At 41.8% G+C, this 17,102-nt stretch overlaps 1 protein-coding gene across 1 annotated transcript; it reads left to right on the forward strand.

Annotated features, from left to right (window-relative positions):
* Positions 1–691: 691 nt before the first annotated feature.
* On the forward strand, positions 692–2,762 carry MOS (MOS proto-oncogene, serine/threonine kinase). The gene has a single exon (XM_048939948.1). It carries the CDS (start codon positions 733–735, stop codon positions 1,780–1,782), a length of 1,050 nt encoding a protein of 349 aa, XP_048795905.1. The 5' UTR covers positions 692–732; the 3' UTR covers positions 1,783–2,762.
* Positions 2,763–17,102: the final 14,340 nt, after the last annotated feature.

The following is a 17,102-nucleotide window of genomic DNA, read 5'->3' on the forward strand; positions in this document are numbered from 1 at the left end:
GAAGGACCTGAAGGATAAGGAGGTGGGAAATGGAAACCAAACTTTCAATTGATTTGTTTGCAAGTATGGAAAGATACTTGCTAGAATGTTCAAAAGCATTTAGCTGTACAAAATGAAACCCTGTGCATAATGCTCATTGCTATAGCCAACGCACAATATGTGATGCTCATCAGCCAGTCCTTTTGCTACTGTTAGGCTTACCTAACCACCCAGGAAGGGCAGACTTCAGCAGCCAAACCTCTCCTATCACACATGAGTTGCGGGTCCCCTTAAACTCACTTTTAAATTTAGTTATGCCTGCCATAGGCTTACCAAATGCTAATGGTTACTATCTCAGCTGTGTTCTCTGAGAAAATGCATCTAACAGTTACCACTGTTGTCTATAGCCCCAGCAAAATGCACTCAATTTATTTACTGCCAGGCCCTTTTGCTAGAGGCATTCATGGAGCAAAGTATCTTTCTAGTCTCCTGTGATTAAAAATCATGCAAAATACACGTGAACGAATACATTTTAGTTTAAAATCCATATACCTTTACTTTCTAGAGATTTACTTAAGGGTGAAAAAAAATGTTCTCAGGTGCACCTGATTATAGGGTGAGCTCATTGAGACAGATGCGGATCATTAGGGGTGGGAGGGGAAAGTTGTGCAGAGAGAATAAAAGAGCTTTTGGAAGATGCCATGAAGAAGCTTTCTAGTCTACTGTCCTTGTAACTTTTTCTGGCATCTTATTATGCCATCACCTATTCCTTTTAATAGCTTTCTTCCTTTGGAGCTCTCCCCATCTGCAGACTTGAGACCTTGCAGCAGCCCTGTAGTTATTCCTGGCAAAGATGGAAAAACCTTCCTAGAAGGGACCCCCTCACCCAGGACCCGCCGCCTGCCTCCGCGCTTGGCCTGGTGCTCCATTGACTGGGATCAGCTCTGCCTCCTGCAGCCCCTGGGATCTGGGGGTTTTGGGGCTGTCTACAAGGCCACCTACCATGGTGTGACTGTGGCTGTGAAGCAGGTGAAGAAGAGCAGCAAAAATCGGCTGGCATCCCGACAGAGTTTCTGGGCTGAGCTGAACGTAGCCCGACTGCAGCATGACAATGTGGTACGTGTGGTGGCTGCCAGCACGTGTGCTCCTGCCAGCCAGAACAGCCTGGGCACCATCATCATGGAATATGTTGGCAACATCACCCTGCACCATGTCATCTATGGCACTAGAGATGTGTGGAGGCAGGCTGAGGAGGAGGAAGGAGGATGTGGGAGGAAGGCTCTGAGCATGGAGGAGGCTGTGTGCTACTCATGTGACATAGTGACTGGCTTAGCCTTCCTTCACTCGCAGGGCATCGTGCACCTCGACCTGAAGCCTGCCAATATCCTCATCACTGAGCATGGAGTATGCAAGATCGGAGACTTCGGCTGCTCCCAGAGACTGGAGGAAGGCTTGTTCCAGAGCCACCATGTTTGTCAGCAAGGGGGCACGTACACCCACCGTGCTCCTGAGCTCCTCAAGGGCGAGAAGGTGACTGCCAAAGCAGACATCTACTCCTTTGCCATCACCCTCTGGCAGATTGTCATGCGGGAGCAGCCTTACCTGGGCGAACGGCAATACGTGCTCTATGCAGTGGTAGCCTACAACTTACGCCCTTCTCTGGAGGCCACCATCTTCCAGGAGTCACCGGTGGGCCAAAGGCTTCAGAGAATCATCAGCTGCTGCTGGAAGGCTGATGTAGAGGAGCGCCTCAGTGCGGTCCAGCTGCTCCCCAGCCTCAGGGCCCTGAAGGGGAACCTCTAGGGGAACTCAAGGTTACTCTCAACTTCTTTCCCTCCGCTTTTCCTTCGAAAATAATGACTGTAGCCTCTTTGACTTTTGATATTTTTATATTTAAAAAAGATGTTTTGTTATAAGAAAATAAATAAAGACATTGAATGAATTTGTTTTTTGAACTACAGAGGGGATAGAGAGGCAAGGAGCAAAGTGTTGGTGATAATAGTCTTTTTGGTTTTTAATGGTTACTTTTTAGTTGATTTCTGGTGTGCTGTGCTGCCTCACTAAGAGGAAAAACTGGGGCCAGAGAAAAATCATTTTCAAGTACAAAAGAGTGCCATTTCTGGATAGCATTTTGTATATAGCATTCTCTGGTATTTCCAAATTTGAGACACATGTAGTTCTTTAGATTAACTAGGCCTGGGCATTTGAGATTTTCATAGACTAATACAGAGCACCAGTGTTTTTTGTTGTCTATTCCTGTTCTTAGATGTAAATAAACTGTTTCTGAAGTGGAAAATGTAAAATACCTTATCTCCCTGTTGAAATGAGGGACCTTCTTACATTTAATAGCCTCTGATTAACAAGAAGATGGAAAAGAACAGCTTGTTAGTATGTTCAAGTTTCCAGTCTTTCCATACTACCAGGTGTTTGTTGGAACTCACTGGCTGGTATATTGTAAACTGCAGTATCTGAAGTATTAAAGAGCATCTCGTGTTGAACAGAAAGTTCCTAGAGCTTGGAGATATATATTTTTAAATTTACTCTATGTATATGAACTGACAGGGAGATGCACAGGTGCAGAAACCTCAAACTGGGGAAGGGGTGCAAGAAATTACTCTCTCTTCTTAATACGTGGGTCAGTACCAGATAAGATACCAAAGAGACTGTAAAGGAAGATTGCTTAAAGCAGTAATAATAATACTTTGCTAGTGCTTAAAATGTATGTTGAACAAACCTCTGCTCATGAATGCACTGTTTCTTATCTAATGTCTTTCCTAATCTGGTTGTAATGTGTCTGGGAGAGGAACTGCTCTAGGCAATGTTAGAGACAGAGCTCCAGTTTTTCACTTATCAAAACCAATCATTATAGATCTGTCTAGATCTCAGCCCTTATCTGGAACTATAAAGATCTGGCTGCTGTAGCTGATACTGTCATTCTCAAGAGCTATACTTTATAAGAGAGTAAGAGTGAAGTTTTGGTCCAATTGTTTTTCTTTCCTCCCCCTTTCTTCCATTCTGGTGGGGGGGGGGGGGGGGGGAAATCCCAAAGGCATTGAGCCATTTTCCTGGTTTCTGACATGCATCTGTTCACAGCCCCTTGAAATCCTGGAAGTGAGCAACTATGTATATTTGAGATGATTCTATAGGTCTTCATGGTGTTTGGGTTGTTCCTTGAAATCCATGCTTTATAAAGCAGAGCTAAGCTTAACTCTTTCTTTCTTTCCTGTCCTTCCTAAGTAGAACTATGAAATGCCTGCTGGAACTGAGAAAATGTTGTAATTTTGTTTGTTTTCCCAGTCAAAATAATTATGCTATAAAACCAGAACTTGTTTTACATGTTGTATAACTTCTCTTGATTATAAACAGTAACTATCTTACAGGAGTTGTTATAATGAGCCAGTTCCTTTTTACAATGATTAGCTAAGGGCGCATAAAATAAACTGTCAGATAAAGCCATTGGTGCCTCTCGCATGAACTTCAAGCTGTAGTGGATTCTTTCAGGGTAGAGTAAGAACTCTGCACGCTACTTAATATTTAGGTACATTGTAATAAGCTGTCATAACAATGTTGTTTTTTTTTTTTTTTTTTTTAATAAAGAGCTTTTCCCAGAAAGAATAAAGATCTGTCAGAGCATGTAGAGCTGGGTTTAAAGAAGTGAAAGCCCATCTCAGATTGAGTCTGGTGAGGGTTGTGAAGAGCAACAGGAAGGTTTCTACAGGTACATCAACAGTAAAAGGAACAGTAGGTTGAATCTGGGCCCACTGATTAATGGGGCAAGGGAGCTGGTGACAAAAAAATAAAAAAGGAAAAAAAAAAAGGGGGAGGGTGGGGGGAACACTGGGAGAAGGACAAGGTATTCATCTATTGTTTCTTCACTTCAGCTTTTAATGCAAAGACCTGCACTAAGGAATCTTGGGTGCCATTGAGACCAAAGGGAAATATGGAGCAAGGATGACTTGGTATAGGAAGGAACAGGTTAGGAACATTCAAGCAAACACATCATACACAAGTTCATGGGCCTTGATTGAGTGTATGTGCATATGCCAAGGGATCTAGCTGATGTTGTGGTTAGGACACTCCAGTCTTGAAAGGCTGCGGCAAGTGAGGGGGGCTCTGCCAGACTCACAGAAAGCAATGTCACTGCTATCTGCAGATCATCAAAAATGAGTGCCTAGCAAACTACAAGACAGTTCACTTCACATCACTCCCCCAAGTAAATGGTGAAACAACTGATCCTGGAAATGATTCCAAGCACGTGAAGAACAAGAAAGTAATTGGGTGTAGTTAGCATGGATTTACAAAGTCCAGCTGGAGGTCAGTCACCAGTGGTGTACCCTGAATGTTAATACTGGGGATAGTATAGTTTAAAATCTCTATTGATAATGTGGATGACTGGACAGTGAGTACCATCAGCAAATTTGCAGGTGATACTGAACTGGTTGGAGTGGTTGATACAGCAGATGGGTTGTGCTATTTAGTGGGACCTTGCCAGGCTGGAGAAATCCGTTGATGGGGATCAGTGAGGGGAAATGTAAAATCTAGTAACTGAGGAAGAAGAGACCCAGACACCATTACAGGCTCAGGGCTGACTGTCCAGGAAACAGCTGTGCAGGAAAGGACCCGGAGTTCCAGACACCAAATTGAACATGAACTAGCAATGCGCCCTTGTGGCAAAGGAGGCCAACAGCATCTTGGGCTGCACTGCGAAAGGCATCTCGAGTTCCTCCAGAGCATCAACAGATGAGATTATTCTGCCCCCACCACACCAGGCTGCCCAGGGCCTCATCCAACCTGGCCTTGGGCACCTCCAGGGATGGAGTGCCACAGCTTCTCTATGGGCCTGTGCCAGTGACTCTCTGAGTAAGGAATTGCTTCATAACATCTAATTTAAATCTCCCCTCTTGTACTTTAAAACCAGTTCCCATTGTCCTTTTACTATATGCCCAAGTAAAAATTTGATCTTCCTGTTTAGAATCTCCTTTTAAGTACTGGAAAGATGCAGTGAGATCTCCTTGGAGCCTCCAGACTGAACAAGCCCAGCTCTCTCAGCCTGTCTTCTTAGGAGAAGTGCTTCACTGCTGTTCCTCTTCATGGTCCTCCTCTGAACCTGCTGCAACAGCCCCACAACCTTGTGCTGGGGGCTCCAGGCCTGAAGGCAGCACTCCCGGTGGAGCCTCACAATGGAGAGTAGAGAGGGACAATCATCCCATCGAGTCCAACTGCTTGCTTCACACGGGATCACTGGAAATTCAAACCGTGCTCATGGTTGTAAGTCAGCGTAAGTGTTAAGGGCACCTCATCCCTAATTTGTCTTCTGCATTTCTGAAGCTGATTGCCAGCAGCTGATGAACCTAAACATGGGTTCTCTTAAAGGCCTGGAGAAAGCACTACAACCAGATAATTGCAGTTTATCAACATCTGTCTGTATCTGCTGAGCATGATATACTTATGATATACCAGTGCTGATCATCCTTCCACTTCCAGTGTGGGAGGCAGAGGTCAAAGAAGGTAGGAGAATTTTTTTCTATTTTATCACTGCCTTTGATGGAAGGAGGGTGCTGATAACAGTGGTTGACATGATGGAAAACATAAAAAGGAACATCAGTTTTTTAATCTGTGGTCTACATGCCTCAGCAGGGTATATATGAAGACATAAGGAGCTTGAAAGGCTGAACAAGCATTCTTGTCCTGATCAGCTTAGCAGGGTCTTGCGAATTTGGAAGTATGGGGCCCACTATTGCACAGATTCAGATAATGCAGCATCACTGGTGCTGCAATGTATCAGTGGGCTCTGATATTTGCCAGCCAGTGTGCTCTGTTCAGTGTAAGAGTGATACTAAGAGTGGGCCAGACCTTCTCCTGCGAAAGTGGCCAAATCATCTGGGCTGTGCTTTTCAGAAGGAACAGAGCCTCATTTGTCCCAGTTGGTAAATGCCAGATCTCTCATGTCTTACCATCAACTCAGTTCCTTAGTTTGATATAGTTATTTTTCTTGGAGGCTGAAATATTCTTATGTTTATTTAACAGCATAGCTTTTGGCACAGCAAAGTGCCATTTCTGGGATCCCGGGATGCTGTGCCATGCCACAGTGGCTATCTTCTTACTGTGAGCTCTTTTTGTTATGTTCCCGGTTCGTAAGCGGGACCCCAGCACAAGCTGCCTTTCTGGCTTCCAGCTCTGCAGCATTGAGTTAACTAGTCCAAACCAATTGGGTTAGCTGCTGTCTCATAGCAGTCCTGGGTAGCCACAGTCTGCATGGAAACTTCAGCTAGTTCCCATCAACACCCTAGTGCCTAACTACCACATCTGGCTGCCTTTACTAATTTCAGACACCTCCTATTAAAAAGGACACTGTGAAATGCTTGCATTATCTTGCTCAGTCACCAACAGCAGCAGGTTTGGACATGTTAATCACATCAGAGTGTTACATTTTATGCTTCCTTGATTATACAGATAATATTGTCTACTATGGGAAAGCATGAACTGGAAGTTTTAACTCTAGCCTTTTTTTTTCCAGTAGTAAATGACATCCAGTCCTTTCCATCAGATTTGCGCACTCAGCACTGGTGAGGCCACACTTTGAGTACTATGTTCAGTTTTGGGCCCCTCTGTACAAGAAAGAAATTGAGGCCCTGGAGCACGTCTAGAGAAGGGCAAGGAAGCTGTGAGGGATCTGGAGCACAAGTCTTACAAGAAACAGCTCAGGGAACTGGGGCAGTTTAGTGTGAAGAAAAGGAAGCCCAGGAGGGGCCTTGTAGCTCTCTAGCATGACTTGAAAGGAGGTTGTAGTGAGGTGGGGATCAGCCTCTTCACCTTGGTAACAGCAACAGGATGGGAGAAAATAGCCTCAAGTTGCACCAGGAAAGGTTCAGGCTGGATATTAGGAAATGTTTCTTCACAGAAAGAGTGCTGAGGCATTGCAACAGGCTGCCCAGGGAGTGGAGTCACCGTCCCTGAAGGCGTTCAAGAAACATGGAGATGTGGCACTGAGGGATGTGGTTAGTGGGCATGGTGGGGATGGGCTGGTGGTTGGATCAGATGTTCTGCTTAGTGGTCTTTTCCAACTTGTATGATTCTATGATTCCATAATTTCATCTAAACATCCAATTTGAACTTAATCTTCACAACAGCCAGTACTACAGAGTATTGAACTGGTTTTAGATCAAAATTAAATACTTTTGTCCACGATGGAAAGCAACTTCCATGTGCTCTCTTGAGCTCTGATCTGACATTTTCTTTAGCAGTCAAATTTAAAAAGGCAAGAAAAATGTGTGAAAGCATGGGTAGCATGCAATTGTAATGAACAATTTCTAGGAATAAGAAAATAAAAGAAATAGGATGGAAGTAGCATTTTATTTCTTAATTTGTTTTGTTTTGTTGTTTTGTTTTTGTTTTTGTCTTGCAGGAGGGGACTGGGAGCATTGCTGTTAAGCACATTTGCTAACTAAGCAGCAATTGTTATTTATTTCACTTTTACATAGCTTGTGGCTTCCCATCAGTGGAGTGCCCCTGAAAGCCTGCTTCTGGCTTATTGTGTTGTTTGCTCCTCTCTCCTTGGAGGCTTCTTCTGAAGTTCTGAATCTTTATGAGGTGAACTGCATTGCATATCACTTATCAGAGAACTCAAATGCAAACTATTTCAGCAATCACAATCCAGTTTCTTTAAACTTTCTATTTTTACCTTCTATGATTACAATATAAACACAAGCATCTGGTTTTATTCTCTGCAGCAAAGAAAATGAAAAAATTGTTTTACAGAACACCCCAAATATTTGTAAATTCAGTAAGGCTTAAGTGGATGCTTCAGATTCGAGTTGTCTATCATATTTTTTTCCCACTACTCTTACCTATGTTTACAAATTCCTCCTATGGAGCTAAGACAAAAACAGTGGTAGAAAATGACTATTTTTAAATATTAACTATACTTTGAATATTTTACTTATACTTTATTTTAGCCATTCATCTGCTAGAAATATCTTACACAGTGTTCAAAGAGCCTCTTTCTGTGCTTCAGTTAGCCCAGCTGCCAAATATTTGTCTGCCTGTCAAAAGAGCAGCCTTAAAACCAGTTAAAGAAAGAAAACGGGAACAACAACAACAACAAAAAGCCTTCTGGCTTCCGTCCCAGTATGCCATCAGCTCAGGATGCCTTGGGACAATTTGATAGCAGAGGCACCATTGGACCTGGAGTTCCCAGTGCACGGGGCTGAGCTGCCGTGCTCCCTACCCAGACTGAAGTTCAATAGCCCAAGTGTTCGGCAGAGCAGGGAGGTGACTGCATTTGCCTTTGCAGGGCACCTGGGATAATAGGGTAATTCATAACTTAATAAATATTCTACTGCATATGTGCCAGGCTACAAAGAGTGAAGTAGGCTGAATATTGGAAATGTAAATGTCCCTCTCTTTTTAAGTTACTCCCCCCAAAAGGGGCGGAAGGAAAGGCAGTTTTATTTTCAAGCCATGCGTTGTTTTCAGCCACTTCAAAAATGGTGAAAGGCTTTTGATTCACGTGCCACCAGTGAAACTGGCCCCAGAGACAAGTACGGAAAGCTGCACCTTAACAGGGGTATTAAAATAGCTGAGTGTAAATATGGCAGTTGATACACTGGGCAGACTGCCTTTTTTTTTTAGTGGCAGTTAGTAATATGTATCATGTAATACAGCAAGTTTAGAAAGACAGATACCATACACTTTGGCCAATAGTTTCATTAAAATGATTTGCAGACAACACGAAAGCCACACACAAAGCATTCAAAGGAATATATCACAGCTCGGGTCCCCTGAGCTTCTCTTTGCATATAAAGTGACAGAACTTCTGCAGACTGCCAGACACCTACAGCTGTCATTCCCTGTGTACCTCTGGGGAATTAAATGACTGCCATAAGTTGTTTTCTGACTTAAAAGGGAGAAAACGGATGTTCTTAAAACTCAGTTACTCAGTCCCCTCAAAGGCTGACTTTTGGAGAAATCCATTTCTTCAATTGTTTTTGAAATTATTTTTTAGCTTTGTATATTTAATATTACGTTTTTTATTTTAAAAAGTTGTGTGTTGAATTGCAAACAGTGTTAGTAAAAGTGCCCTAATGGTTAAGATGAGCACAACCTGACAAAAATGATAAGGGCAGTGTGAAAGGGCCATTTGTGCTGGGGAACAAAGGGTGGCTGGAGGAGGCAACAAAACAAGCCAGAGACTAAAAAAAAAGGCTATTTCCTACAAGCTGCAGTCAGTGAGGTTCTCATTGAAACATTATCTTATGATGGTGTTTGAATTTCTGCTTTGTATCCTAGAGGTGCCTGCTGAATAGACCAGCACGACCCCATATGACTGGATCTAAGAGAATTCAAGCAGTGTTTAAAACTGGGCAAGATCACAAACTTGGTTCAGACAGGTCACTGGCAACCATGGGCCACAGTAGTTTGGTTCAGCTGAAAGCAGCACAGCCTTCCCTTCACCCCCACACTCCAAAACCCTAGATCATCAGAACCAAAAAGTGACCAACTGGACTCATCCTGCCTATCAGTACCAAGCCCCAAGCTACCCCAGAGATTTTTTTCTTTCTTTCCTTCATGACCACACTATGAGCTACTTAGTATGACAAGTTACTGTTATCCTTCAAGGAAATAACACAAATGGCTTAGCAACGTATACAAGCACACCAATAATAGCAGAGCCTTCACTGAAAAAGAAATTTCTTTTGTATACAGAAGAGAGTAAGAGTAAAGAGTTCAATTTCTATATCAAAGGTGTGTTGGTTTTTTTTCCAGGAAACAGAAGCAGTCCCTAGGCATTAGCATATACATTTGTGCCAGCCAGAACAAAGTGACTGGCTTTACCTCACACCAGGAATATTTCATGAGAGTGTATTTGAAGCAGTTTTTCGTATGAACACATCAGGGACTCTCAAAAAGGAAATTTATCTGCTGCAAGTTTATGGAAAGGGGGGCATTGATAGAATGAAGTACAGGCTGGGTGGTCTCAGAAATATCTTCGAACAGTCATAGTTATTGAAATATTATGTTGTAATATAAGTATTTTATACTTAAAAACATGAGATCATAAGGCTCAAAAATCTGCAGGTATTGATATTTATTTTATGTTTTTCAGGGAGTATGGCTACAAAACTCAAAACCACCTTCTACATATAGGACAGAGTTTAACTTTTGCTGCATAAAAGTCAAATATACTTGACCATAGCCCTCTGATGTCATGCTATCCGTTCCTCAGTTTTCAACATGTAGGTAATACCCTCATGTTGATCTGATTGTTACAGGCATATAGTAAGAGGACAAGGGAAAATGGTTTTAAAATACAAGATGGTACATTTAAATTAGATGTTATGAGGAAATTCTTTACTCAGAGAGTGGTGAGGCACTGGCACAGGCCCACAGAGAAACTGTGGATGCCCCATCCCTGGAGGTGCCCAAGGCCAGGTTGGATGGGGCCCTGGGCAGTCTGATACGGTGGGATCTTGGCAGTTCTGCCCATGGCAGGGGGATGCAACAAGCTGGTCTTTAATGTTCCTTCCAACTCAAACCATTCTATGATGCTGCAGCAATGTGCACCCAAGTGTGGTTGCTCTTAAAACTATTCAAGCTACTGTTGCAGGGGAAAATATCCTCTTTTACTTTCTAGTATTTTTAATAGCACATTTCCTGGGACACCAACAAAACAATATTTGTAATTATAATGTTTTACAGACCAGTATGAAATGTACAGCCTACATTTTCATTACAAGGCAATCGGGAACTTCTGCTGTGTATTTAGGTCAAAGACACGTTTAATAGGCTTCCCTTTGGCTACCTTAAGTTCTCAACAGAACTGACTCTTCTATGGAAGAACATTAAAAACTCTGCAGTTGTTCCTGCCCCCCAGTCACAAGCTCACAATGTCTAAGCAGTAGGCTGCAGCTGCCATTCTGCCACATTAGCCTTTTTGAGAAGTTAGCAAGCCCTTTGAAAACAAAACTTCTTGGTCTTTGAAGCCTCTTGGATCACTTTCATGTTACATTTTGGATCTGACCATCTGTTATGAACAATCACAATGTAATGATTCCTTCAGTAGCTGCTAATTCCTGTTTCTAAAGCACAACTTCAACACCAAAGTATCCCGTTTTGTTCCAGATCCTAAGTTTTATGTTATTATTTTTGTTTCTGTCAGTTTTTGAATAATTTAACTTTGCTAATTCACACAGGGTCAGGCCACAATAGAAGATGAATTACTGAATTGACTTTTGTTTGCACTTACAGATGGGAGGGCTGGGAAGGGCATCTCTTCACAAGTCCCACTGAACTCAGCCTGACACTGGAACATAACCTCAATAAAATTGTGAGATGCAACCAATCTGCTGATCTAACAGTCCTGAACCATCAACATGATGATTCCCCCTTGCTTTAAATCTCTTTGTTATCTACAGCAAGGATTTACTATTTTTTCCTAGTGCTTGCAAACATTCATCATCTGAAGACCATCTGGCACAAGAATATTGTAGAAAGGAAACTAATCTTGAAGTGATGAGGAAAAAAAACTTTGGAGGAAAAAAAATAGCATAAAAAACATGATGCACAATGCATTTGATATCAGGAGGCTAGCCCATCAGTCATAAGGCAGTGTGAGGTCAGAACCATTCCTTACATTATCCCTGCACCATGACAGGGAGGCAGCACAAGAACCGTGAAACAATTCCCTCCTACTCTGTCTCGACACAGAATTAGATTAGATTAAACTGGTCTTTGAGAGAAAAACTGTAATCCTTCATAACAGGATTCTAAAACAGAAGACATCACAAGCAAAATGTGTGTGCACTACATATATTGGTAAACATAATTACTACAAAAGCATCAATGTTTTCTTCCTCAAGGACAGACCTCAACCATGCAAATCCCCTGTCATTGGTATCTTTCCACACTCTGTAGGAGGCAGACACTAGGATGAAAGACAACTGCTACAGTTCTTTATTAGCACAAATGCATTGCAGGAGCTCGTACACACTGCTAATTCCTCAGTCCTCTGAGTACAGAACCTGTAGAAAAGCCAGTGAGGCAGGCAGCAAACCAACACTTGTGGTAGAAGCCACTTCCAGTTCAGTTAGAGCAGCTTGCTGAGGTCATGTCAGCATGAGGTGAATAGGTGCAGCTTTTCATGTCATGCTACAAACCATTGCAGTCTTCCTGCATGGTCTGTTTTTTTCATAGTCACAGATCATGACAAACAGTGCCAAACAGTAGAGTCTGAAGTAGCAGAAGAAGAATTTGAAAGAACTGTGTTGCTTGGAATATTGTTCTTATGCTTGATTAACCTTTCTGCACATGAAGTCTTCTCCAGTGATTTCTAAAACGAAAACTGGATGCAGAATCAGCAGTTTTGTTTGTGTCCACTAGATCTGCTTTTACTGAAATGGAGCTAGGTTTTTTTTTGTACAGGAACTGCATGACTCCATGCCTCGAGGTAGCAAGGCCTGGATAACAACAGATGGCATGGCAGGAATGCAAGTGTCAATAGTGCGTGTGAACCGAATACCCAAATCTGGCTGTTCTGAGAGGTTGTTTGTCCAAAACTGATAACACTAAGGGGAATCTGACAATAACAAAGTTTACTTAAGACAATGATCATCCAGATTAAACAGTAACCAAGGGATTAGTGAGAAAATAAGTTAACTTGAAAGGAGGTATCTTCCCCATTGCACACTGCAAGTCATTGCCAACACACCCCAGTTTGGGGATATGAGCGAGGGGTCAGCCAGCATGAAGCCACAGCCAGACCCATCTTTTAACCAGCACTTGGGCTGGCTGCACAGGTATGCGTGCCTGAGTCTCCAGCTAGCACTTAGAAACTTGTTGCTATCTTGTTTTCATCCTGAGTGTTCAAAGATATGTTGCGCTGATGTACCACCTATTCAGCTTTACCAGAAATGCTAAGTATATTAGCTGTTAAGCACTTCTAGTGCTATAATTTGTATCCAAAGAATAAGACAACCCAGGTTGACAGAGAAGCTTTAGGGAAATCAGGTCAACGATTCTGGAAGCCAACTACAATCTTTATCAGTAGTAAAGTACTTATCTGCAAGGTAAGAGCTAGCGATAGTTACCTCACACTGCACATTTGAAAATCCCATTATCATCACTGTTTGTGGCAACATTTATCACCTGAAAAGGACTCCATCAAGCACAATTGCTCTTTTTTCCAAGTCACGGATCTAGTTCATATTCTCCTCAAATAAGAAATTAAAGAGTGCCCAATACCGGCTACATTGTTATGGCAAGCTCTATACCAGAAGTGACCCAAAAATTTAAAAGGGATAGGCTAGGTATGATGTAGAATTTCAGCTTTGGGCTAGTGTTGAAGCATGTAACTACCTACCTCACACATCAGTCTTTAGAAAGAGAGGTTGTTTTCAGTTCTGGCAGGTTTTCTGGAAGAGTTTCAATAGCTGAGGCAGCTGTGGGCACTGCAAACATAGATATTCAGTCCACAGGGGGATATTAACAGGATCTACCTAACAGCCAAGGAAAGAACCCATCGACTTCTCAGATAAGATACAATTAAGTAACTTCAAGTCAAGACACGAGGATCTACAAATATTTGCGAGTAAAACCAAGCAGATGCTGAAGGCTTTCCTAAAACCCTTGAAAAATGCTTTCACTGGATTGCTGCACTACCTACTGATGATTTCCTGGGAAGCCTCAAGTACAATCCTGTTTCACAGGTATTTTATGATCAGAAGTTCAAACAAAATCTCCAAGAGTTTGTTCAGTTTTCAAAGAACTTGGAGAAGGAAGTCAGTCCAACATGCTGTGATGGGATAGTAAAATGTATGCATATCTAGATATTAGAATTGATTTGATGTTAGAAATGACCTCATAGAAGAGTTAGCTTTTGGTATTGACTTTGTTCTAAATTGGTAGTACAGCCTCTTCTAAAAATAGTCTAGGTGAGAATGAAAAACTTCCTAGCCCCATGAGCTGGAAGATGGACTAGAGAAAAGAGAAAACAGATCATGCATACAGTAACATGCAACATGAAGTGTTGATATGAGATGCTGGAGCAGATCCAGAGGAGGGCCACGAAGATGATCAGAAGGCTGTAGCACCTCCCCTCTGAGGACAGGCTGAGAAAGTTGGGGCTCTTCAATCTAGAGGAGGCTCCAGGAGGACCTCATAGAGACTTTCCAGCACCTGAAGGAGGCCTACAGGAAAGCTGGGGAGTGTCTTTTTATAAGGGTATGTAGCAACAGAATAAGGGGAAATGGTTTTAAACTGGAAGAGGGTAGGTTTAGACTAGATACTAATTCTTTACTATGAGGGTGGTGAGACACTGGAACAGGTTGCCCAGTGAGGTTGTGGATGCCCCCTCCCTGGAAACATTCAAGGCCAGCCTGGAGGGGACTTTGTGCAACCTGGACTAGAGGGAGGTGTCCCTGCCTTTAGCAGGGAGTTGGAACTAGATGATCTCAAAGGCCCCTTCCTACCAAAACCATTCTATGATTCTCTATGATTTTATGATTTTGAAAGTAAACAGGAATATATTTTGCCAATGTGTTTATCATCATTGGAAGTAAAGACTACAGGCTTAGGCGGGTGTAATCCAGGCCCTGCTTCCAGTGAGCTGCCAGCATCATATCATCACTATGAAATACAACAAAGGAAATTTAAGGAAGCTACTGTGCACACTGTCAAAAAGGGCATGAAATTAGAATAAATGTAACCCAAAGGAGCAGCAGAATTAGCAAGCCAATCTGCAGAACCTGCAGAGTAAGTCTGTCTTCTGAACCACCCAAAAGTGCAGTCAGACTTCAGAGATCAGCACTCACCAAAAGGCAGCACAAACCTTTGCTTCAAGAGCAGTCACTGTAGTCCTTCAGAGGGTGCTGAGAGCCAGCATGTGCTGCTTGTTCAGTCATGTAGGTGGACGTACACTTGACCTATGACCACCCTGGCTCTCGCTGGGACATACAGGGGGTCTCCTGAAAGATTCTTTCTGTCACATGAGCAAAGGAAGACAGAAGATCAGCTGATGTCTAGACTGAAGGGATTTACATTTGTAGAATACTGGGACATCTTTTTTTTGGATAAAAGTCTATGATTTAAACCCAGTCACCTGGAAAATCTTCCCAGGCAAAACCTGGCAAGATTAAATTCAATGGCAACAATCAGCTAAAAAAATGGGATGATCTATTCATCACAAATTAGAGATGTTCAAGCTAAAATGAAGCAGAGGACCATACATGATGGCAAGAAACCTACTCCCAACACATACATAGTTAATTAACAGGAGTAACTGAATTATTAATTTGGAAGCATAACTTGAATTTAATGGGCTTTACTATAAGAGAAATAGGCATAGTACAACATGTGAATTAGGAGCTAAGAACTGCAGAATATTCAGAAAGTAAGCGAAAAGTTATTTTGATAATGGATATTTATTTACCTGTGTGAAGAGCAGGAAGGAGTAATTTTTATTCTTTTCTTAAATAATGTATTTCAGAGAAAGCAGAAACTTTATATAAATTGCTGTTCTATGTGTTTTTTTGGGTGTGTGTGTGTGTGTTGTGTTTTCTTTTTTGGAGAGAAACAGCAAATGTCACAAAGTTCTAACAATAACTAAGGAAAGCCTTAAACATAGGAACTAAAGGAAGACGTTTTTTAAATCAGCAGCTCCAGATAGCTCGCATCCAAGAGTTTTAAGAGCTGGCAAAGGACACTTGTGTGCTGTTAATGTGGATTTTCCATAAGCTTTGAGAAATCTGGGGAAGCTCAAGAAAAAAAGTCTAACAGAAAGCTGAGGTTGTGCCAATACATATGTGTATATATATATGTAAAAGCATAAGAAAGGAATGAAATCAGTACCTTGCAGTACTCCCAGGGGAAAAACAAAACTAAACTAAACTAAATAAAAGGAATCCTTGGTATAGAAACAAAAAGAAATGACAAAGTTTTATTTAAATTGTACAGCTCAAATTAAATTAAAAATTGACTGTATTGCTCATGTGATTAGAGCATATGTCTGGTAGGCAACAGGAACAGCATTGGTATAACTTATGTCTACATGGATTTATTCAGTACAACAGCAAAAAAAGTGGCATAATTTTACATAGATAGCATGTTGCAAGTAAATAAAAACCAAGGTTACAGGTCTGTGTCGTCAGTGAGGAATTGGTCAGATGTCTTTCTAATTGAATCCCACTAGAATTAGTTCTTGGCTCTAAGCTATTTAATATTTTATCAGTTTATCAGGAAATAAAGTTCAGTACTAACATTCATCAAAGCTACAATTAAACAGCATAGCAAGACAGCTGATTGAGAACCATTTGAACTACTGGAAAATTAAGTGTTTCAGCACGGTCAGTGTGTGGTTATGCACTTAATGACAAATATAGAACGCTTGTAGGATGGAAAACTTCCTCAGAAAATTGGAATAGCTGAATTGGAATAGTGGAGTCTTTCATAGAATGGCCTGGGTTGAAAAGGACCACAATGATCATTGAGTTTCAACCCTCCTGCTATGTGCAGGGTCACCAACCACCGCTCCACGGAAGAGGCATCCACAACCTCCTTGGGCAACCTGTTCCAGCGTCTCACCACCCTCTGGGTGAAAAACTTCCTCCTTGTATCTAACCTCAATCTCTTGTCTTAGTTTAAAATCATTTCCCCTTATCCTATCACTATCCAGCCTCATAAACAGCCATACCCCCTTCCTAAGTTCACAAAGAACAGAGAAGACAGAAACCTTTTGAGGATCCTCTTGTAATCCATCAAGGGCTAAAGTGAAATTAAAAATCATAACTAATTTCTTGTTTCTAATATTATCTTTATGCATAATTGAGCTCAAAATTATTAATGTAGTTGTTGAAGGAATTGGGAAACAAACAACCAGAAACAAAAGCTGCTTTTGCTGCAGAGAAGAAGAGAAACTGGACTGCTATCAAATCAGATTTTTGAATTAGGGATCTCACTTGGCAAAGGACACAGCAACCCTCTAGGGAGCTGTAACAGGACAATGGCTTCTGTACTCATTACTCATATTTATTGAAAGTGCTTTATCAGAATGGAGCATCGAGTTGAAAACTGATACATTAGTGAGAGACTATGAAGCACAACTACAGGTGCTGTGACTGCACAACAAGCCC

The sequence above is a fragment of the Lagopus muta genome, chromosome 3, assembly GCF_023343835.1.
Source record: "Lagopus muta isolate bLagMut1 chromosome 3, bLagMut1 primary, whole genome shotgun sequence".
NCBI classification, from domain to species: domain Eukaryota; kingdom Metazoa; phylum Chordata; class Aves; order Galliformes; family Phasianidae; genus Lagopus; species Lagopus muta.